Source organism: Microplitis mediator, chromosome 8 (genome assembly GCF_029852145.1).
Source record: "Microplitis mediator isolate UGA2020A chromosome 8, iyMicMedi2.1, whole genome shotgun sequence".
In the NCBI taxonomy this organism is placed as follows: domain Eukaryota; kingdom Metazoa; phylum Arthropoda; class Insecta; order Hymenoptera; family Braconidae; genus Microplitis; species Microplitis mediator.
In genome coordinates this window covers 698347-723224 of record NC_079976.1, presented here as the reverse complement: position 1 = coordinate 723224, position 24878 = coordinate 698347, and the positions used below count along the sequence as shown (strand labels likewise).

Genomic DNA, 24878 nt, shown 5'->3' with positions numbered 1-24878 from the left:
AATAATTCATAATTAATTACTGTACAGATGTAAGAACAGTAAAATATGACATCGAAGTCTTCATTACCTGTAGTAAATATTTTTTTGAAAGTTAATAATTTAAATAACAAAAATTAAATTCTGACACTTACGGTGCTGAAGTTTTCAACTGACATGATATAAATTTTACCAGCGGTGATAGTCGACACTTCTTTCCCTCTCATCAGCATCATAATAATCAACAGTTTCATTTTTTTGGAATAGTTATACCACTTGGCGGTACATCTGTCAAAAAAAAATTCAACTTAAAGTAATGCATTAGTGTATAGAAAAAAAGCTAAAGTGAAACTTTCGTGAAAGTTATTACTGATTAAAGGTTTCTAATTACATTGATTTATAGATAAATTCGCTGTGGTTTATTAATTTCTGTCCAAAGTAACTCAAAAAGAATAAATGAATAATTTGACCGGTTCCACACCAAACGCAACGTATTTTTTCGCCAGCTTCTGTCGCCAAAACTACAAACTAAATAATAAATTATTTAAAATAATATCAGCAGACAAAAAATTTGAATACTTACTTGAAAACCGATAAAAGTTAAACCCAGTACGATAGTGCCAAGTAATAAAAAAAAGTGATTGCTAAAATTCTCTTCCAAAAGTTCTGCAAACCTTCGATTAAATTATAAAATTATTTGAAAGATGAATATATACATATATACATATTTGTTCTTACCATAAAATTTCTTTGTGCATTTTTATGCAAATTACCAATGACTTGAGACCATTTTCTTCATTCATTGAATTTTTTTCTATACTGATATTTTCGTCGACTGTCAATTGTTCTAGTCGTCTTCTAAAATAATTTAATCGGCAATTTTAGGGCATGTTCAGAAACACACTCTGGAAGAGAAATATTCAACTCTTGCGTTCAGAAATATCCTCTAGTCAAACCAGAGGTGCGATTTAACATTACAAAGGTACTAATCACACCTGGATAGGTAATTTTTCACCTCCAGAGTGTATTTCTGAACACGCCCTTATTAGTATGGTTTGTTTTTTAACTTCCCACTATGAAAATTTAAAATTTTCAAAATAATAGGAAGTTACCGGTTTCGGTTCGATATTCCGTTCTCAGTCTTGATGAACTTTTTTGATTGCCACCAAGAAATCTCGAATTGGTCGATCCGTTCCAAATTAAGATATTATCGGACAAAAGTTATTTTTTTTCAGCGGAATATAAGTTCTGTCGGATCTAAAAGTTTTTCGATCTCGAAGAGAAGAAATTTTTTTTTTCATACGCTTTTGTGTACTAGCGTTCTTTCAAAAAACTTATCTGCTACCCCCGAGGCATTCAAACAGCCATCAGACTGAGCTCGAAAACGCGGGAAGTTTTGAGACTTTCCCGCAGGGTCAACCGTCTTCAGATTTTTTCTACTTAAAACGAATTAAATACTTACCCAATGATAGTAAACATACTGCATGCGTGCTGAACTAAGCCTGCGTAAAGGGAATCAAAGGCGAGAAAATAAATAAAAGTTATTGGAGTCACTATTAATGCATGTGTGTAAAGTGCATAAAAATTTTTTTCAATGTCCACAAAGTACTCAGTAGGAAATGGCAGAACTTTAGGTCTTGTTTCATTCAATGGATTTACAATGTCGAGAAATATTGGAACTAGCGGTACCACGGCATAACTTACAGCTATAGAAGATAGCCCACCTATATAAATAAATAATCTTATGTGATATAGATGTATCAAATTAGTCTGATTTTTTTATTTCGTCAAGATAAAAAGTAATTTCATAATTTTTAAAAATATAAATTATGAGTTAAATGTCTCAAAGTCACAAACTATAGAAGTCGGAAAAAAATAAAAATTATATGAGTCAGTTGATTTTTTCTTTTACTAGACTCGAGCAAAAATTTTTTTTTTTAATTTTATAAATAATGAAAATTTACTTTTGACTGAATCCATGTTTCGGTATAAGTCAAAAAAAGCTAGACAAAATGGAGTACCTTGAAATTTCGTCAATTTTTCTGGTAGCTCCACTTTGTCCGATAGTAAAAATTTTTTTTCGCTGGTGATTTAAATTATTTTTTATGAAATATATTAAGAATGTAATATTTTATTTAATTGTTAAAGTAATAGTGACTCACTAGAGTAAATATCCATCATTATTTTATGAAAACGTTCATTATTTCGTAGCACGTTCATTTCAGAATCATCTAAATTCGATTCCCAATCGCTTTTTACTTTCGACAATAAAATTTTAGCCTGTAAATTGAACACCCACTAATATATTTATGTAAATTTTTTTAGACAATTAATATTGTCGTACTTTTTTCAAATTCAAGAGGAAATTTGACATTTTAACTTGCACCATCGTATGATATACAAATATCGGTAAGCAGTCGAGTATCTCAGTTAAATTACCCCACACTACCATTAATTTTAAAATCTAACAATATAAAAATGTATAAATCCAGTTTTTATTAGTTTTTCTACCAAACACTCTAAAACCAAGTGTGTAGTCGAAATTAACACACTTGCCAAATCACATTGAAACGCCATAAGCATATAAATATTTAATACACCGTGAAACGTGTTTTAAATGACTACAAAAAACTGGAGTTTTGCTCATGACCTTAAGAGGAAACGCTACCGGACCTCTTTCTCACACTCAGAAAAATAAACGGGACTATCTTTGTTGCACTCGTTGAGTAAATGAGAATTTTAAAACAATTTTTCTCGGAGACAAATTAGAATTTTTGGCAATACAAAATTTCTAGCCCTCTGTTAAGGTTTCAAAAAACGCTAAAGACTCTCTATTTTAGGTTTCTAGTGTTTGTCCGTAAATTAAATTTAATTGAAAATCGGTTACCGTTACCCCTTAAGCATAGAACACATTTAATGTGTGTTGAAATAATACACTTGTAACACACTTGGATTTAGAGTGAATGTAAAGCTATACAAGATCTCGAATACCTCAAGCACGTAAATACTCTGTATGATAAAATAAAATAAAGCTCCGAGTATTTTTTGTTGAATGACCGGTTGGAAAGGCCAGGCACCTAGTGCGGACATAAGTTTCTTTGTTGTTCTCCACTGCATGCAGTCAAAGACCTCCATTTTAATAAAGAAAACAATGAAACGTCTTTTTGATAATATTCTGCAGTAACGAGACTTTAAAGAGACTAAAAGATTTAAAGATTTCCTGAGTCTTTTGTACAGACATCAGTCCAGTGTTTTAGGAAAGAGCATATTTTATTATCTTTTGTCAGCAGGTGACTTTTGAAGTAGCAGGTAAATCGTGCATGTACATCATACAGAATAAATGTAATCGATATCGTTTCTACCCAACGCTGCTGATGACAGTCCATTCTTATTTCGACTTCCTTAGCCGCAAGTTGTCTGGCTATAAGATGTCAATTTCTATCAAAAACTTTTCAACGTGACTTTTAAATATTTTTGGCAAAATACAATTAATTTTTTATGTATTTCATAATAATCTGTAGATAGAGTTTATATTTTTGCGACAATTCAAATTTAAAAATTTAATTCACTCATATTTTGTTTTTTTAATCGCTGCTAAATACCAAAAGAAAAAAATTTATTAAAGTAATAGATTAAGTAATTTTATTGTATATTTTTTTTAAACTTATTGATATTAAAAAATAATTAATTTTTCTATTATTTATGCGCTGGGTTGAAATGACATTTTATTGTGTTACCATAAAAATAATATCTATAATTTCAACAACTAATAATTCATAATTAATTAACAACATTAATTACTGTACAGAAGTAAGAACAGTAAAATATGACATCGAAGTCTTCATTACCTGTAGTAAATATTTTTTTGAAAGTTAATAATTTGAATAATAAAAATTAAATTCTAACACTTACGGTGCTGAAGTTTTCAACTGACATGATATAAATTTTACCAGCGGTGATAGTCGACACTATTTTCCCTCTCATCAGCATCAAAATTATCAACAGTTTCATTTTTTTCGGATAGTTATACCACTTGGATGTACATCTGTCAAAAAAAAATTCGACTTAAAGTAATTCGTTAATGTAAAAAAATATCTAATGTGAAACTTTCGTGAAAGTTATAGCTGATTAAAGGTTTCTAATTACATTGATTCATAGATAAATTCGCTGTGGTTTATTAATTTCTGTCCGAAGTAACTCAAAAAGAATAAATGAATGATTTGAGCGGTTGCATACCAAATGCAACGTATTTTTTCACTAGCTTCCGTCGCCAAAACTACAAACTAAATAATGAATTGTTTAAAATAATTATCAGCAGACTCGAAAAATTTGAACACTAACTTGAAAACCGACAGTAGTTAAACCCAGTACGATAGTGCCAAGTAATAAAAAACAGTAATTGCTAAAATTTTCTTCTAAAAGCTGCGCAAACCTTCGATTAAATTTTAAAATTAATTCAAAGATAAATATATGCATATATAGGGTAAAAGCACCAGTACCCAGCCCCTAACCAGTAACCAGCTGGTCATATACTTTAACATTGGCTCAAATTATATAAAGATATAATTTAACATTATGTGGCTGGCTACTGGTTTGGGGCTGGGTACTGGTGCTCTTACCCTACATGTTTTTACTTACCACAAAATTTCCTTGTGCATTTTTATGCAAATTACCAATGACTTGATACCATTTTTTTCATTTATTGAATTTTTTTTTATACTGATAATATTTTCGTCGACTGTCAAATTTTTTAGGCGTCTTCTGAAAGAATTTTATCGGCATTTTTATAAGTATGGTTTGTTTTTTAATTTCCTACTATGGGAATCGCAAATTTTCAAAATAATGGAAAGTTACTGGTTTCGGTCCGAAATTCGGGGATTGAGTTTTCATCAGATTTTCACATTTGAAGGTCTTAGGGAGCTATTCTGACTATTTTCAGGTGGACGTCCATGTGTGTGGGTGTGTGTAAATGTGTGTGTATGCAAACTTTTTTCCTCCGACGATATCGTTGGAACGAATCAATCGATTCGAGTGTTTTTGCCGGTAGTTTAAAGAACTCACCTTTGAACGGCCATCGCACACCTTAATTTTGATCAGGGTCACCTTCTAAGAAATTCTATAGAAATTCGATCGAAAATCTAAGCTCAGGGCTCGGTGTTGTGATCAAAAATTTTTTTATTCACTTCTGTGTGCTAGTGTTTGAGCTCGAAAACAGCGGCAAGTTTTTGAGATTTTCCCGCGGGGTCAACCGTTTTTTTGAATTTTCTCTACTTAAATCAAATCAAATACTTACCCAATGATAGTAAACATGCTGCATGCATGCTGAATTAAGCCTGCGTAGAAAACATCAAAGGTGAGAAAATAAAAAAACGCTATTGGAGTCACTATTAATCCATGTGTGTAAAGTGCATAGAAGTTATCCTCAATGTCCACAAAGTACTCGGTAGGATATGGCAGATTTTTAGGTCTTGTTTCATTTAATGGAATCACAATGTCAAGAAATATTGGAACTAACGGTACCACGGCATAAACTATGGCTACAGAAGATAACCCACCTATAAATAAATATTCTTATATGATACATTTGAGCATGAAAAATTTTTTTTCACTGGTGATTTAAATTATTTTTTATGAAATATAATAAGAATGTAATATTTTATTTTATTGCTTATGTAACAATGACTCACTCGAGTAGATATCCATCATTATTTTATGAGTACGTTCATCATTGCGTAGTACGTTCATTTCAGAATCATCTAAATTCGATTCCCAATCGCTTTTAACTTTCGACAATAAAATTTTAGCCTGTAAATTGAACACCCACTAATATATTTATGTTAATTTTTTTAGACAATTAATATTGTCGTACTTTTTTCAAATTCAAGAGAAAATTTGACATTTTAACTTGCACCATCGTATGATATACAAATATCGGTAAGCAGTCGAGTGTCTCAGTTAAATTACCCCACACTGCCCTTAATTTCAAAATCTAACAATATAAAAATATATAAATCCAGTTGTAAAGCTATACAAGTACTTGGGTACCTCAACTACGTAAATACTTTGTATGATGAAATAAAATAAAGCTCCGAGTGTTTTTTGCTGAATGACCGGTTGGAAAGGCCAGGCACCTAGTAAAGACATCAGTTTCTTTGTTGTTCTCCACTGCATGCAGTCAAAGACGTCCATTTTTGTAAAAAGAAACAATGAAGCTCTTTTTGATAATACTTTGCAGTAAGAAGACTTTAAAGAGACTAAAAGATTTAAAGATTTCCTGAGTCTTTTGTACCGACATCAGTCCAGTGTTTTAGGAAAGAGCATATTTTATTATCTTTTGTCAGCAGGTGAATTTTGAAGTAGCAGGTAAATCGTGCATGTACATCATACAGAATAAATGTAATCGATATCGTTTCTACCCAACGCTGCTGAGGACAGCCCATTCTTATTTCGACTTTCTTAGCAGCAAGTTGTCTGGCTATAAGATGTCAATTGCTATCAAAAACTTTTTAACGTGACTGTTAAATATTTTTGGCAAAATACAATCAATTTTTTATGTATTTCATAATTATCTGTAAGTAGAGTTTATATTTTTGCGACAATTCAAATTTAAAGATTCAATTCACCCCGATTTTTTCTTTTTCATTCAAGTGATAGATTAAGTAATTCAATTGTATATTTTTTTTAACTGGCTATTAAAAGCTAATTAATTTTCTATTATTTTTGCGCTGGATTGAAATGACATTTTACTGTGTTACCATAAAAATAATATCGATAATTTCAACGACTAATAATTCATAATTAATTACTGTACAGATGTAAGAACAGTAAAATATGACATCAGAGTCTTCATTACCTGTAGTAAATATTTTTTTGAAAGTTAATAATTTAAATAACAAAAATTAAATTCTAACACTTACGGTGCTGAAGTTTTCAACTGACATGATATAAATTTTACCAGCGGTGATAGTCGACACTATTTTCCCTCTCATCAGCATCAAAATTATCAACAGTTTCATTTTTTTGGGACAGTTATACCACTTGGCGGTACATCGGTCAAAAAAAAAATTCAATTTAAAGTAATTCATTAGTGTATAGAGAAATAGTTAAAGTGAAACCTTCGTAAAAGTTATTACTGATTAAAGGTTTCTAATTACATTGATTCATTGATAAATTCTCTGTGGTTTATTAATATCTGTCCAAAGTAACTAGTTTTCGACAAAAAGTAGACGACGAACTTCGTCGGAAGGTTTTCATCATTAGAGTCCCATAAATATTTAAAACGTAATTAGAATTTCAAAATTTGAGATTTCGTTAGCTACGGCCTAGCCTTAATATTTAATGTAATAAGTCTGGGATTTTATTCATTTATCTATTACGTATGCATATACCTGCAAATAAAAAGATTTTTCTTTCTTTTTTTAGATAGTCTAAAAGACTACAAGAACCAAAAATAATGGTAAGATAATTAAAAAAAAAAAGATATGTACAAAGAAAAAATTTTTTAACCGGCTGCGCTAGAAAGACAGTGGGCGCTGTTACAAATAATTTCGCGGCTGGATGTTTCTTTTTCCAGTCTCAAATTATTCAAAATGGCAAACGCACAAAATAATCAAAAAAATTTTTCGATAGTCATCTAGGAACTGGAAGTAGTCTGAAACTGTTAAAAACAAAGAAAAATGGAATATTACAAAACTAAATGTAATGACGACTTAATAGATAATAAATGTTCAAGCCCGAATTCATATATATACTGTCTCCAGTATAAGCTTGCAAATCCAAAAAAATTGTTTCTTTCTTTTTTCAGAGTCTGAAATTAGTCAAAAAAATTTTAAATGGGAAGATCATAGAATATAAAAAAATTTCAAAAAGGCTGCACAAGCTGATCAGGAAATTTTCATGCAACTTATCAGAGAGCTCGACAGTATCAACTTCCACCTGAAGAGCATCATCATATCATATATGTAATAAAAAATTCCAAAAATGTTGACCATCGAAAAGTCACAAGTCGCTTTTCAGTTTTAAAATATCTTTATTAATAAATCAATACAAATGGTTTACATATGTTTTATAATTTCTAACTTTATATAAATTGTTCCTGTTCCTGTGGAACTCTACCAATTGTTTTTGTATTTACTTTATATTTTTCTATTATTGTTATTTTAGATATGTAGTGTGTTCGTGGCCAAAATTTGAAAAAAAATACACTAGATCATTTTGCACACATCATTTTGTCGTATGGCTGGAATATATAACTTCTGGAATAAGTTTCTTACCAGGGACACTACAAATGGTAAGCGCTATCTAGTGGCGAGCACCGAACTACTCCCAATGTCATTGTCTAGTACTGACGACTCCTCCTTTATATATATTTTTTCTCCCAAGAAATTTTTCTCTTAGTTAAATCAACTTTTTTTTCTTAGTTGGAGCATACAAGAATTATTGCATTAAACGAATAGTACTTATTCCGAGAAATTTAATTTCTTTTTGTCAATTCAACAAATATTTTTTGGATCCAAAAAATTTTCTATAAAGTAAATAATTCAGTTAAATTCGCGAATAATTTTTGCCGTAAGCACAGCTAGAGAAGTCGTTTGATTTTTGTTAAATTGGATTGAACAAGATATCAACAAATATTAATTGTTAATTTGAATTAAATATGAAGCTAACGACTTTGTTTGTGCCGCTTAGATACCATTTAAATATTTTGACCTTAAAATTTTTTACTACATTAAGTGCATTATAAAAAATAATTTGAAAAAAATTATCTTTTGTGATTAAGACTTTTTTTTTAATTTCAGTTTAAATTAAAAATTTTTAAATATTTTTCTGGGTACCAAAATGTAATCCATATCCAAGTGCTCTGCGTCAAGAATTAACATCAAACAATTTAACAATACTTTTTTTTTTTTTTTCTTAAAATCTATTGTTATATTAAATAACAAAAAACTTTAACAAATAAAAAAAAACAGATGTCGTTACAAGTTATTATTTTTTTTTTACCTTACGACTTGAAATGTTTTCTAGATGTAAATGTTCTTTTTTAATATGATAGATATCTAGGTAATATTATTGGCAAAAAAAATTATAAAATATAATTATTATTGTCGTTGGGTAAATATTGGGTAGTAATTACCCAATGATAGTAAACATACTGCAGGCATGCCGAGCAAATTTACATGTATAGAATTTTCGTTTCTTTGCAGAGTCCAAAAGCGCTAAAATATTTCAAATTTTGAATTTCTGTGCGTCAGCACTCGGCAGTCTACGGCAATGTTCGGCCAAAGTAGTTTACCGCCTGCGCAATTCTCACTGCGCAGGGAATGCAGATGGCGCCAAAAAACACCATGCGCTAACCGTCTCATAATTATTAAAAAAATAAACCATCAATTAGTAAATAAATACCTCATTAATTGTCAATTAAACTAGTTACCAGTACATAAAAAAAATAATAACAATTATTATAACTGTATAGATCTTATTAGGACACCAGAGTAAGTTTTAATTAATGTAAAATTTTGAACTTTTGAGGTTAAATTGCAGTAAAATTTTTTTTTTAGATACAAAAAATGTCAGGAACACGATCAGTGTCATGTGGCCTTAACTTTGCAGCAGCACCAGATTTAAATAGTTGCTTGGAGACAGCTCAGCAGTCCTGGTAATAAAAAAAAAAAATAACTTTTTAAATTTATTACTTTAAATTAAATTAAATGTTTGTAATTTCAGCTATGAATTTATTTGCATACCATTAGTTCATCCGCAATTAAAACGCGAATTTCTATCAGGGACAGCTAAAGATCGACATGTAGCTTTCACTCGTGCTGATATGATCCTCAGTACATCAGGTTAATTTAAATTTAAATTCAAATTCAAATTTAATTTATCACAGACTTTAATTTTCGCGGGCTAAATAAAAAACATTTAAATTATAGACTGGAACTCACTGATAGTTGGCCGACTGTCACCGCACATCAACGTGGACTCTGCAATAAAACACGTCCGTGAAAACAGCGAGGCCGCGTTGGCACAAGAACTGTCACTGGCATCCCACCTGGGGATACCCGCGATAACTTTCAAATTACACGGAACCATTGACAAGAACATAAACCTAGCGCGTATTATCAACAACAAACTAGTCTCGGTGTCAAACACCCAAGTCTGGGTCCAAATACCCATGGAGAATCCGCTCAAGCAGATGATGTCCTATCGCACTGATGAGGAAATACACTGCGAGAGTCCATGGGAGTGGTGGAACGGGTTCAGGTTCATTTGCGACTTTGATAAAAAAATCGGAGTCGCTCTTATTGTCAGCCATGACTTACCTGAAGAAGATGAGGTACTTGACTCCTAGTTGATTAATCATTCAAGTTACCAATTAATTAAATTGTTTATCTTGTAGATCAATCGCTGGCTCGGAGAACCGGTGAAATGTTTAATTTTACCCACGACTCTATTCATAAGCAACAAAAAAGGGTACCCGGTACTTGGACGCGCGCACCAGGTGCTAATTCAGAGGTTCAGTCCGCTGAATGTCCAGTTTATTTTGACGGGGTCGAATCGTTATCCAGACTTGACCCTTTACTTCAATTACCTTGACCATTTGTGGAAAAAAGGCTTCCAGGTCCACGGCCCGCTGCAACGTTACGGCCGCGGGTATGAAGACTATCTCCAGTTTCCCCTGCAGCCGCTGATGGATAATCTCGAGTCCGGTACTTACGAAGTATTTGAAAAGGATCCTGTTAAATATTCCGAGTACCAGCGTGCTATCCATCAAGCGATTTTATTTAAAATGCAGACTGAAAGTCCTGCTACTACTTTGTTAGTTTGCTTCTATTTAATTAATTAATTAATTCATCGACAAAATTGATTGATTGATGATGATTTCCAGGGTAATAATGGTCGTAGGAGCTGGACGAGGTCCATTAATCCGAGCGACTTTGAATGCCGCCGACATGGCCAAGGTACAGGTCAAAGTTTACGCAGTAGAAAAAAATCCAAATGCTATCCTGACGTTACACGCTCTGAAGAATGACATCTTTGGCGACAGAGTAACGATAGTATCCTCAGACATGAGACAATGGGAGGCTCCAGAGAAAGCGGACATACTCGTTTCTGAGTTGCTGGGGTCGTTTGGAGACAACGAGTTGTCGCCCGAGTGCTTAGACGGCGCTCAGAAATTTTTGAAAGGTGATGATTCATCTCTAATGTCTTTCAATTAATTACTTATTGATTGATTCTCATTTAATTATTTTAGATGACGGCATCAGCATTCCCCAGTCGTACACTTCCCATATCGGGCCAGTTCAGTCATCGAAAATTTACAACGAACTGAAGCAGTGTCTCGACAAAGACAAACATCAGTTGTCGCATTTTGAAACTCCGTATGTTGTATATTTGCACAACAAATATCAGATCGCTAAAGAGCAGCCGCTGTTTACTTTTTGCCATCCCAACAAAGGTACCCAGGTTTTATTTATTCCATAAATATCAGACTTTCTTATATATTTGTGATAATTATTCTTCAGACGCGGCAATAAATAACTCGCGGTATGAAAAGAAGACATTTACAGTTGAGCAGAACTCAGTATTGCACGGGTTCGTCGGATACTTTGATGTTGTTTTGTATGAAAATATAACTTTGAGTATCGTACCGGAGACTCACAGCCCAGGGATGTTGAGTTGGTTCCCTATTTTCTTTCCTATACGGGTAATTATTTTATTTTTTTCATTTTAATATTAATTAGTTAATTGATTAATAATTAATTACTGATGGTTTATTTTAGGAACCGATACCAGTAAAAACGGGAGATGAAATAGAATTAAATTTCTGGAGAAAATGCAGTCCTAAGAATGTTTGGTACGAGTGGTGCATAAGCAAGCCGAGATTCTTGGGAATTCATAATCCCAATGGTCGGTCCTACACCATTGGACTTTAAAATTTTTTTTTACAGTAATAATTATAATATTTATAGGAAATGAAAACAGCAGAATATTTTTGTGGTTATGAATTAAATTTGAAATACGAGCGCGAATAATTTGAAATCATTGATTATTTATGATCCTGAAGTTAGCAGACATTTAAAAAATTTTTGAATTTTCGTTTTTCAATAAATCAACTGCAAAAAAATAATATAAAAATATGCACATGTAGAAAATTTTAAAAACTACAGGTACATTTTTTTCAAATATTTTTTTTTTTTAATTTTTTATCGTCTAAAAAATAATCCGAAAATTATTAGGCGTCTGCTAACTTCAGTATCATTATTATTTGTATCAAATTCGAATTATTTTCAAAAACCCGAATAAGGGTAAAAATTAAATCCGAATTAAATAATTCGCGATTTTGATGAAAGAAAAATTAAAAAATGCACACGAGTATTCTAAAAATTACCAGTGCGCATTTTTAAAAATTATGATTCTGAAGTTGACAGACAACTAAAAATTTTCGAATTATTTTTTTCAACAAAAAAAAAAAAGAACTAAAAAAATGCATATGTAAAAAATTTAAAAAACTACAGGTGCATTTTTTTCAAATATTTTTTTTTTTTTATAATTTATCGTGTAAAAAAAAATTCAAAGATTATTAGGCGTCTGCTAACTTGAGTATCATGATTATTTGTATAGAATTCGAATTATTTTCAAAAACCCGAATTAGGGTAAAAAATTAAATCCGAATTAAATAATTCACGATTTTTATGAAAGAAAAATTTTAAAATGCACACGAGTATTCTAAAAATTACCAGTGCGCATTTTATAAAAAATTATGATTCTGAAGTTGACAGACAACTAAAAATTTTCGAATTATTTTTTTCAACAAAAAAAAAAAAACTAAAAAAATGTACATGTAAAAAATTTAAAAAACTACAGGTGCATTTTTTTCAAATATTTTTTTTTAAATTTTTTATCGTCTAAAAAAAATCAAAAAATTATTAGGCGTCTGCTAACTTCAGTATCATGATTATTTTTATAAAATTCGAATTATTTTTAAAAACCCGAATTAGGGTAAAAAATTAAATCCGAATTTAATAATTCGCGATTTTGATGAAAGAAAAATTAAAAAATGCACACGAGTATTCTAAAAATTACCAGTGCGCATTTTATTAAAAATTATGATCCTGAAGTTGACAGACAACTGAAAATTTTCGAATTATTTTTTTCAACAAAAATAAAAAAAAACTAAGAAAATGCATGTGTAGAAAATTTCAAAACCTACATGTGCAATTTTTCGAAATAGTTTTTTTTTTAATTCAAAAATTAATAGACGACGGCTAACTTCAGTGTCATAAAAAATTATGTACTTTTTTAATTTGAAAATTAAATGCATTAAGTATATCTATATATTTAATATATATCATATACTGATAAATTAATCTCGGATAAAAAAACTTGAAAATTTTCCTGCTACTCAGTATCATTTGCTTTCATTCCTCATTTAAATTATAAATCATAAGTTTTGTTTTATTTTTTTATTTGTCTTGATGCTAAAAAAAAATGCTGAATATTTTGACTTAAATAAAATAAAATAAAAATGAAAACAGTGAAAATTTTATTGATCCTCAATCTTGATTTAATTTTTTCAAGTTCTTTAGGTCAATATAAGATATAATAATAAATTTATCACATATATATATAAATATTTAAATCGTTATTGCATAAATATCGATAATTCATAATTTATGACTTATGACCTCACGTGATTGTTAAATTGACCTAAATCTATTTATTAAAATAGAAATCATACATAAGTTCTCATATATTTTCCTCAATCACAGAACCGATAAAAAAATTTCATTTTTTAAACTTTCAATTCACCGCCAAAAAAATTTAAGGGATTCAAATTTTAAAAAATAAAATTGTCAGTAAAGAAAATAATGAGTTATTGTAAAAGTAATTAACTACGAAATAGTACTTAGATAATCTAATTGATAAGAAAGGTCATTGATTAAAACCATAAATAATATTGTGTTAACTTTTAAGTTATTCAGTAATTTTGTCAGTCGTTTGAGTCACGCGGTCGTCGAAACGCGAACGCCGCCGTCAGTAGACCCAGACATCAGCTAAAAAAAAACAATTGAATTGACGCGGTCATTACACAACTTGCTGCTTAATTACAATAAAATTTTTTCTAATTATTATTCTTATTTGTAAGACAGGAACATTTGAAAATGGCGCTCTTGGTTAAACAATTAACGAGACAATTTAAAAATATTTCTTGTGTCAAGACAATTAAATATTTTACGAGAGATAATTGTCAGCTGATAAAATCTATTGCGCATGCGAGAACTATTGCAACGACATCTACTTTAGCCGGTAATATATTTTCATATATTTAAGTATTTGATACGAGTAACAGTCAATTAATATGAGTGTAAAAGTAGCAGACATACGAAAATTTTTTAATTACGTATAAAAAAAATGATCCTGAAGTTAGCAGATATTAAAAAATTTTTGAATTTTTATTTTTCAAAAAATCAATTGCAAAAAAATAAAATGAAATTATGCACATGTAGAAAATTTTTAAAACTACAGGTGCAATTTTTTACAATATTTTTTTTTTCTATGGTTTATTGTCTGAAAAAAAATTCAAAAATTACTAGACGTCTGCTAACTTCAGTATCATATAAAAAAATCAATTAATTAAAATGTGATCCAGAAGTTAGCAGACAATCAACAATTTTTTGATTTTTTTTTCACCAAAACAATTGCAAAAAAAAAAAAAACTAAAAAAATGCACATGTAGAAAATAAAAAAATCTACAAGTGCAATTTTTCAAAATATTTTTTTTTTTTTTTAAATTTATTATTTTTTTTAAATTTCAAAAATTATTTGACGTTTGCTAACTTCAGTATCATATTAAAATAATAAAATTTTGAAAAGATGTATGTACTGAATTTTGAATTTTTGAAATATGGATTTTTTAATTTTTATTTTATCAATATTTTAATTTATTATTTCAAGGTTTTAAAAATTTTCAGATGTCTGCTAACTATGATACTGAAGTTAGCAGACGTCTATTAATTTTTGGATTTTTTTTTAGACGATAAACTGTAAAAAAAAAATATTTGAAAAAATTGCACCTGAAGTTTTTTAAATTTTCTACATGTGCATATTTTTAGTTTTCGTTTTTTTGTAATTGATGTGGTGAAAAAAAAATCCGAAAATTACTAATTGTCTGCTATCTTTTGGATCATCTGCTAACTTATGAATGATCCTGAAGTTATCAGACAATTAAAACTTTTTGAATTTTTTTTTCAACAATTTAATTGAAAAAAAAAAAAAAACTAAAAATATGCACATGTAGAAAATTTAAAAAACTATAAGTGCAATTTTTTCAAATTTTTTTTTTTTAAATTTATCGTCTCTAGAAAAATTCAAAAATTATTAGACGTCCGCTAACTTCAGTATCATAACTTATGATACTGAAGTTAGCAGACGTCTAATAAATTTTGAATTTTTTTTTAGACGATAAACTGTAAAAAAAAATATTTCAAAAAATTGCACCAGTAGTTTTTTAAATTTTCTATATGTGGATATTTTTTGTTTTTTTTGTCATTAAATTGTTAAAAAAAAAATCCGAAAATTAATAATTCTCCGTTAACTTCAGGATCATTGCTAACTTTACTATCATCAATTAATTATTGTGTTAATTTTTTTTTATGAGTAATTGGTATTTTATAAAATTCAATTAATGATTAATGAATTTTTTTTAGAAAGATGGTATACAGACAAACACGAATGGATTGAATTGAATAATAATATTGGTACTGTTGGTATATCTAATTACGCTCAAGATGCACTTGGTGATGTTGTTTACGCACAATTACCTGACGTTGGATCTTCTATTAAAAAAGATGGTAATTAAATTAAATTTAATTAATAAATCATTTTTATAATGACAAAAGTAACAGAGATCTGATAATTTAAATCTTTGTAATTATCAGTCACTTGTCATCATAAAAAATTTTTAAACTCATAGATAATTTTCCTGGACATATCCTGGATACATTTTTTTTATTTATAAAAATATAAATTTATTTTATCGTAACATTTAAAATTTTGAATTCCCCGCGAAATTTAAAAAAATGGGGACCTGAGTAAGTCGGCAATAAATTAATAAATTTATGAAAATTGCAGAAGAAGTCGGTGCCCTGGAATCTGTAAAAGCGGCGTCAGAAATAATAAGTCCGATAACCGGAAAAGTTATTGAAAAAAATACAGCAGTCGAAAATAAACCAGGACTAATAAATACGTCACCTTACAAAGACGGCTGGCTGTTCAAAGTCCAAGTCGATGACGTAGATGAGATTAAATCGCTGATGGACGAAAAATCGTACGAAGAATTTTTGAAATCAGATCCCCACTAATTTACCGCTCATTTCACTAGGATTTTAAATGCCATTGGATTAATAATTATTTATCTAACACTTACTTTTTTTTTTTTTATGTTAATAAAGATATATTTACAGTCAATCTGTTTAATTTGTTGGTATTTTTCTACATAATTTACAATTTGTCCAGCGCTCTGCGGCAGTGTAAAACGACACACTATTTTTTATATTTTTTTATTTTAAAATATGTATTAGTTTTTTTTTTTTAATTTTAAATACAATTAACTTTTAGTCACTTAATCTTAAGCAATTCGTGGATTATTTATAGTATTTATAATCAAATATATATATATATATTTATATCTCTTATTATGCAACAAATTTCCATATACGTATATATATATTTTTTTTTTATTTAAAAAAGCGTGAATTATTAGAATATATTTATTATTTCTCTTGATAAAATTTTCTTTTGATTCTACATTTAAAATATTTATTTCACATTTATTTTCATAATTACAATTACAAATATTTTTATTTTTGTGAATTATTTCACTGCAAATTTTGAAAAAAAAAAAAAAAAAAAAAAATTGAATTCATCGAGTAATTGAAGGAATTAATTTTTAAAGTTTGTAATAATAATTAAAATTATGTACATTTACAGAGGAAATAAATTTTTAGGTCCAGCCTAATAGAGAAAATTGGTATTAAAAAATAATTGAACGACAAGTCGTTTTAGTTGCGTGTACTGCAGGAAAATATGTTTTTTATTTTAAATTTAATCCACGTTGAAATATTTATAATACACACTAGTGCAATTATAATTAATAATAATTGTTATTATTTTGGATGTCAATTGAATTTAATTAACTTCAATTGATCCAACAAATTGATGATAATATTTGAGAATATTAATACATGTAATATATTTATTTATACTTTTTTTCATCAAAACACTTTCAGGTACTTCCAGGTGCGCGCTAATTTTATTAAACAAAATCGTTGTAATTTAGATTCATTATCGCACCATTATTATTTTAATTACTCAAATTATTATTTTATATATTTAAGTCACGATAGATTAAATTATTCATTTTTTTTTATTTTAAATTTTAAATTAAATCTATTTGAATATCAAATTAATAAATTTCTTTAATTAAAACTCCAATATTTTTTTTTACACAAAAATTAATATCTCCTACTAATTAATTTTATTTTTTCAAAAATTTAAACAGAATCCATTTAAATATTTTTTGTCCAATAATTAATTTTGATGACAAATTAATAAATTATTTTAATTAAAACATTAAAACTTTTTTTTACATGAAATTTTTCAAAAAAAATATACAACCAACTACCCGTGAAAAAAAAAAAATGTTCCAAAAAGATTCTAAAAAAGTTCCGCATGTGGAACTTCAAAACATGAGACAGATTAGAACGGAATGGAACTTTTTCGGAACGTTAGTAATTTTAATGGTAAGAAAAAAGTTTTTATGAGCAAATTTAGAGTCAAAAGAGAACGTTTTTGGAACTTTTTTGGAATTTTATATGAACATTCCAAAAAAGTTCCAGAGTCACCACTTTTGACGTTTTTATGGACTAAAAAAGGCGTTCCAAAACATTCCAAAATCACTACTTTTGCATCTATTGTAGACTAAAGATGTTCCAGAAACATGCCAAAATAGTTCAAAAATCACTACTTTTGAATTTTTTATAAAACAAAAGAAACGTTCATAAAAAATTCCAAAAAAGTTCCAAGAACGTCCTGTTTTGACTCTAAATTTCCTCATAAAAACTTTTTTTTTACCATCAAAATTACTAACGTTCCAAAAAAAGTATGATCCTGAAGTTAGCAGATAATTATAAATTTTCAAATTTTTTTTTTGACCAATTAATTACAAAAAAAAACAAAATTCCAAAAAAATGCACATGAAGAAAATTTAATAAACTACAGGTGCAATTTTTTCAAATTGTGTTTTTTTTATTATTTATCATTTAAAAAAAAAACCAAAAATTATATCGTCGGCTAACTTCAGTGTCGTAAAAAAGTTCTAATCTGTCTCATGTTTAGAAGTTCCACATGCGGAACTTTTTTGGAATCATTTTGGAACGAATTTTTTTTACACGGGTAATAAATATTTTTTAAAATGACAATTTAAATAAAAAAATTTAATCTATCGATTACAATAAACCGTTTTATTATTTATTGATTTTTTTTTTTAATTATTTAGGTACCAATGACCGAAGAGACGGCTTTCCTCACAGCATTGACAAATATTTACTGGCTCAATAAAATTTATTTCATTATTTTAAATTATCTCAGTGAAAAAATTTAATTCTCCACATTTTCCAATTAAATTTATTCCTTAAATATATATTTATATTTATGTAATTACCAATAATCATTTAAACACTTATTTTATTAAACAACATGATAGATTTAAAATGTATTATATATTTATAATAGACCACATAAACCTTGCTCCATTGATTTCTCCTCAATTGAACCAAAAAAAGTGAAAATAAAAATAAAAATCCTTCACCTCTAAACGAAAACCTAAAAAATAAAAAATAAAAAAACGAAAATCAGTAAAAAATAAAAATTAAGTAAAATGTCTAATTAATATTTATCTCTCTTTATTTGTAAGCAACAGAAATATATTTATATATATATATAAATATATATACTCATATATATTTATTATTGATAAAACTATACACAAAATATTATATAATTACATATTTAACATGATCGTAATTATTTTAAATCGTTTTTTAATATTTTTAATAATTTGTTTTTTATTTAAATCTATCATCCATTAATAAATTTATTTATTAATAATAATTAATAATTAATAATAATAATAATTACCATAATAATTAAAGGACAATCTTATTATTATTTTTTTTAATAATGATTAAATCTATACAACATAATTGGAATGTGTTAACTAAATATTTACAAAGTAGCCCTGCTTGTTGTGCAAGTGTTGAAAAAAAAAAAAATGCAAATTTACCATAATTTCATTACTCAACTTGTCATTTTTATTTATAATTAATATAATTAATTAATTGCTAATAATTAAAACCTCAAATTACTTAAATAAATCAAAATAATTATAAATTTACAGTTTTTTTAAGCTTGCCCTCTAACAAAAAAAAAAAAAAAAAAAAAAACGGGTCCAAGTTTAATGCAAAAAATTTAATAAATTTTTTGATATTTTTTTTTCTTTTTTTTTTTTGCTTTAAACTTTTTATGCCCATGAATCCCCGCTGTAGCACAAAACGGCTTAAATTAAAAATAAAACTAAAATTAACAAAGAAAAAAAAAAATGTGAACTGCAAAGTCCCGGTTTTAAAAACTATTTAAATAAACATTTTTATTTACATGGTTGATTGTTAATTATATATATTTATAGTTTAGTGATAATAAAAATAATTGTTTTTAAAATTTTTTAATTTAATTATTGAGTGAGAGCAAGGCTTCAGTGGTAACACTTAATAATTAATCATTCACTAGATTTATTAGAAAAATAGCTTTGTTTTTTTATTTTATTTTTATTTTAATTAGAGTTAATTACCTATTTAGACAAAAGTTGCCTGCCCTTTGACCAATAGATTTTAAAAATTATTTTATTTATAGATTTTGTCTGTTTTTCATCATCTAACTCCACCTTTTGTACTGTTTTCAAGGCATCTTTACTATAAACTCCCTGCGCTATCAAAACAATAAACCCAAAATAATTAAAAACAAATTATAAAGATTGACAATACATTTATTGTTATAATTTAATAACTAATTAAATAATAACAATTTATTCAAGATAAATAAGAGCGCGGAATAATATTCAAATCGAATTTCATTCCTTGTTTTTTTTTTTGAATGTTCCTCAATTTTTTAATTTTTCAAATTATTTTATGCAGATTCAAAATAAAATAATTGATTATTAATAGGGACGAGATTTTTGCCTTATTTTTTAAATGAGTAGTTCAAATTTTTGATATTACGGCGAAAATATTGGTCTGATCAAAAAAGTTTTCGAACAAAAGTTGTAGAAAATTCAATTTTATTAAAAAAATGTCTCATATGATTTTCTTATATGATCAATATTTTCACTGTAATTCAAAGAATAAGATTCATAATAAATGATTCAAAATTTGATTAATTATGAAAATCTTAATTTTGAAATTACGGCGTTCTTATTAGTCCTAAGAAAAAATTATAAGAGACATTTTTTTTAGAAAATTAAATTTCCTACAACTTTTGTTTGAAAAATTTTTCAATACGACCAATAGTTTTCCCGTAATATAAAAAATTTCACACCACTAAGTATTAATTATTTTTAAATTAACGCAAAAATCCTGGCCGTAATTATTAATTATTTTTTTTTTTCAGTTTTTGAATTTCCAAATCATTCGGATTGAAAATAAAAAATTGAATTTTAAACTAAAATCCGATAAATTTAATATTTTAAAAAATAAATTTGTAATAAAGATAAATTTAAAATTAAAAATCTAAATGAATCTGAATCATCAGCAAGTACGAATTATTTTCACATATCAAATAAATATTAAAAGAAACTTTAATTTTATCATTCGTGTCAAATAAAATATCACAAATACTTAAAATAATAGTATTATATATATAAAACCCAGGGTTATTATTTAAATCAGTTTTTAAATTAAACATTCAAATATTGGCGGTTAATTTATAAACAAAAATTTAAACAACAAAATATATCAATTTAATTAACGTCATTATAATTATCATTATCTTTATCTTTTACCCGTGATACATCTCTAAAACTTGAACATCAAATATAGAAAATATATCGTATTGTTTTTTTTATACATATATATATGTAGTTTTTTTTAAAATACATTTTTCTCATAAAATAATAATTTAACAATTCCCTCGTGTAATTGTCGTGATTTATGAATTTAAAATAACTCATTATTGTTGTAATTATTATTGTTGTTGTTGTAAATAAAATAATAATGAAACGACCACGTAGACCCCTTTTAATTATTAATCCGTTTTTAAAATAAATCAGTAGATTTGAAATGGCATAGAGTGATAGTGATTGTAAGTTGAATTACTTTTGTCTATTATTATTATTATTTAATAATAATAAAATAAAAAATAAACTGTCACTCTTATTTGATGTATGAGGTACGTAATTGTATTGTAATTAAATCGATAACTATACCGGGACTTAAGTGACATTTACAATAATACAGCGAGACTGTTGTTATTGTTAATAGTACTGTTATTATTAATATTAATATTAATATTAATATTATAATTATTATTATTTTTAATTTTATTAATATTAATATTGTTAATTTTATTACTAATATTAATATTACTGTTGGATTGTTTCATTTTCTCTTGGCGTGTAACATTTCCATAAGTAAGGTCTGCGTTGGTGCGCCACCGTTGCAGTGTTTTTGATACAGATGATCTTCACCTCGGCTTGCTACCACGTGGATTTCTGGTAATACTGCCAGTAGTTTGTTGAATTTATCCTGAAATATTTATTTTATTTATTTATTTTAAATAATAATAATATTTACTGTAGGAATTTTTTATTTTATTTTAGTGCAAAAATTTTTTAAAACTTTTGGATAAAATTCAATTTTAATTAAATTTATTTTTTTACATTTATTGTAGGAATTTTTTATTTTAATTCATTGAAAAAAAATTCGTAATAACTTTTTTATAAAATTCAGTTTAAAAAAATTCTGTTTAATTTATTAAAAAAAAAAATTAATAGTTAAAATTTTTAATTAAATTTATTTTAAAAAAATTTACTGTAGGAATTTTTTATTTTATTTTAGTGCAAAAATTTTTAAAAACTTTTTGATAAAATTCAATTTTTATTAAATTTATTTTTTTAAATTTATTGTAGGAATTTTTCATTTTAATTCATTAAAAAAAATTCGTAATAACTTTTTTATAAAATTCAGTTTAATTTAAAAAAAAAAAAATTAATAGTTAAAATTTTTAATTAAGTTTATTTTTAAAAAATTTACTGTAGGATTTTTTTAATTCTGTTTATTTTTTATTTTATTTTAGTGCAAAAATTTTTAAAAACTTTTAAATAAAATTCAATTTTAATTAAATCTATTTTTTAAAATTTATTGTAGGAATTTTTTATTTTAATTCATTGAAAAAATTCGCAATAACTTTTTTACAAAATTCAGTTAAAAAAAATTCTGTTTAATTTAAAAAAAAAAAAATTAATAGTTAAAATTTTTAATTAAATTTGTTTAAAAAAATTTACAATAGGAACTTTTTAATTTTGTTTATTTTTTATTTTATTTTAGTGCAAAACTTTTGGATAAAATTCAATTTAATTAAATTTATTTTTAAAAATTTATTGAAGGAATTTTTCATTTTAATTCATTAAAAAAAACTCGTAATAACTTTTTTATAAAATTCTGTTTAATTTGAAAAAAAAAAATTAATAGTTAAAATTTTTAATTAAATTTATTTTTAAAAAATTTACTGCAGGAATTTTTTAATTCTGTTTATTTTTTATTTTATTTTAGTGCAAAAATTTTTAAAAACTTTTGAATAAAATTCAATTTTAATTAAATTTATTTTTAAAAATTTATTGTAGGAATTTTTAATTTTAATTTATTGAAAAAAATTCGTAATAACTTTTTTATAAAATTCATTTAAAAAAAATTCTGTTTAATTTATTAAAAAAAAAATTAATAGTAAAAATTTTTAATTAAATTTATTTAAAAAAAATTAACTATAGGAATTTCTACAGAAATTTTAATCGCGTAATTGCAATAAATAACTAAAGTGCGCAACTAATAATTAATTCTATTATAGGCAGAGACTTTTTACTGACACCACTGTCGCCATTTAAAATTAATGGATTTTAAAATTTATCAATCCAACGACAGCGCAGAAATTTTTTTATCATTTAATTAATAAAAATCTTAAATGCGCAATCGTTAAAAAATTTATAGATTTTCTTTCAAACCACAGCCCTACGGTTGATAAATTATTAACATACTATTAAAGTAGATAAAAGATAATTAATGATAATTATTTAAATGAACTTTAAAACAATAATTAACATTAATTAGTCTGTTAAAAGATAAATAAAAATAACAATTACCGGTAGGGATGGATAACACGTTAATGTATAATCCAAAAGCGCTTGTTGTACTTGTTCATGACCCTCTTGGACATGTTTCTTGTTCACCAATCCACGTACCTCTGAATTTATAACAATAATTAATAAATAAATAAACACTTATGCATATAACTGTAAAAAAAATTAATAAACAAATTTATTAATTTTTTTTTCCTCAAACAAATAAACTAATTAAATTTACAAATAAAAATACTAAATTACCGTGATTAAGTAGCATCAAAAATTTGACACATATGTAATCCGATAAATCAAATTTAAGTTCTTGCAATTTTTGTGACAAGTCATTAAATAAATCAGCTAGTGAGGGAACTCCAAGTAGGCCGAGACAGAGGAGATCAAATTTTTGGCCGTTGTGCAGAGTTGTTTCATCTGGTAAATTATTGTGTAACCTCTGGTGAAGATGATCAAGTACCAGCATATCCGACCATGAATGTTGCAGTAATTTCATTTGGTCATCAACCTGAAATATATATCGTTTATTTAATTTATTTATAACTTAACAAGTCACTAAAAATAAATTGATTTAAAATTACGGAGTTGGTAATAACGATTTATAAATTAACAATACTGACAAACGATAGCACAATCGTAGTGTAGTGGGAAATAAAAACTAACAATGATAAGAAAAATAATTCCGGTATTTAAATAACTGAATGTATGTGTGATTAAATATATATTGTTTGGTGTTTATTGTTTATTTAATTATTGTGTGGACTGAGTAGGATTAATAGTAGTCGTAATAATAATGTAAGTTTGTATAAAAATAAGTAAAAAAAAATAAATAAAATAAAAATATGGTTTCGACCGCTACCAATAACCTAGAAACGGTTGTTGCTGTGACCTAGATATGAGGCGATGCTTGAAATCATTCAACGATTGTGCAACGCGACTAGTTACCTCATGTCCAGAGAGTTCTTACGGCTCACTGGGTTTGCTGAATGATCAGCTAAATGCTAAAGAGTCTTATGTATAACAACTAAATTATTACTTTTTTTTAAATCTATGACTAGATATTTTAATCACTTTTTCAAATTTTTAAATCTACGACTTTACGCGCCCTATTCTCTTGTTCATAATTCTAGGAGTCACTTTTTGGAGTAAATAGTTGGCGGAGTTTTAAAATATTTTTTATTTTATTTAGTTTTGTTGATGTTGGGATTAAATTTAGTTGCGTAATTATTTATTGATAATTTTCAATGATGCTCTAATTTTCTTAATTTATCGTAAATATAATAATATTATATAAATATATGATAATTGTAATCTCGTAGATAATTATCTTTAAATAATCTTCGTTTGAGAAAATAATTATTTTCTTTTTAAAAATTTTGTTAAGCTGCTGAGAAGTTACGGAAATTTTATTTAGACTTTTGGAAGACTGGAGTTACTTGGAGTTTAT

At 26.6% G+C, this 24878-nt stretch overlaps 4 protein-coding genes across 6 annotated transcripts in view; 2 read left to right on the top strand and 2 right to left on the bottom strand.

Annotated features, from left to right (window-relative positions):
* Positions 1-16: 16 nt before the first annotated feature.
* Positions 17-7256, bottom strand: LOC130673241 (uncharacterized). Its single transcript, XM_057478198.1, has 18 exons — positions 6022-7256; positions 5846-5965; positions 5664-5799; positions 5270-5531; positions 4615-4737; positions 4318-4408; positions 4123-4259; positions 3889-4021; positions 3778-3824; positions 2968-3202; positions 2321-2440; positions 2139-2274; positions 1439-1700; positions 715-834; positions 560-650; positions 368-504; positions 132-264; positions 17-67 (listed from the first exon to the last, which is right to left on the bottom strand). Exons 1-18 carry the CDS (start codon positions 6163-6165, stop codon positions 17-19), a joined length of 2478 nt encoding a protein of 825 aa, XP_057334181.1. The 5' UTR covers positions 6166-7256.
* A 2021-nt stretch (positions 7257-9277) lies between these two features.
* On the top strand, positions 9278-13421 carry LOC130673063 (protein arginine N-methyltransferase 5). Its single transcript, XM_057477957.1, has 9 exons — positions 9278-9467; positions 9534-9631; positions 9700-9818; positions 9906-10309; positions 10373-10791; positions 10862-11160; positions 11228-11431; positions 11499-11680; positions 11757-13421. The coding sequence occupies exons 2-9, from the start codon at positions 9543-9545 to the stop codon at positions 11907-11909; spliced, it is 1869 nt and encodes a 622-aa protein (XP_057333940.1). The 5' UTR covers positions 9278-9467; positions 9534-9542; the 3' UTR covers positions 11910-13421.
* A 541-nt stretch (positions 13422-13962) lies between these two features.
* Positions 13963-16443, top strand: LOC130673069 (glycine cleavage system H protein). The gene is made up of 3 exons (XM_057477970.1): positions 13963-14283; positions 15684-15827; positions 16108-16443. Exons 1-3 carry the CDS (start codon positions 14139-14141, stop codon positions 16335-16337), a joined length of 519 nt encoding a protein of 172 aa, XP_057333953.1. The 5' UTR covers positions 13963-14138; the 3' UTR covers positions 16338-16443.
* Positions 16444-20824: 4381 nt separating this feature from the next.
* LOC130673061 (nuclear hormone receptor FTZ-F1) overlaps positions 20825-24878 on the bottom strand; it is a 43445-nt gene continuing 39391 nt past the window's right edge. For 2 of the 3 annotated variants that reach the window (XM_057477954.1, XM_057477955.1), the window contains 3 exons: positions 23681-23939; positions 23441-23541; positions 20827-21830 (listed from right to left, as the gene is read on the bottom strand). In XM_057477954.1, coding sequence (XP_057333937.1) covers positions 21684-21830; positions 23441-23541; positions 23681-23939 — 507 coding nt within the window. In that variant the 3' untranslated portion in view covers positions 20827-21683. Of the gene's footprint in view, positions 21831-23440; positions 23542-23680; positions 23940-24878 lie in introns of all 3 variants that reach the window. The other variant, XM_057477953.1, reaches the window with a different exon arrangement.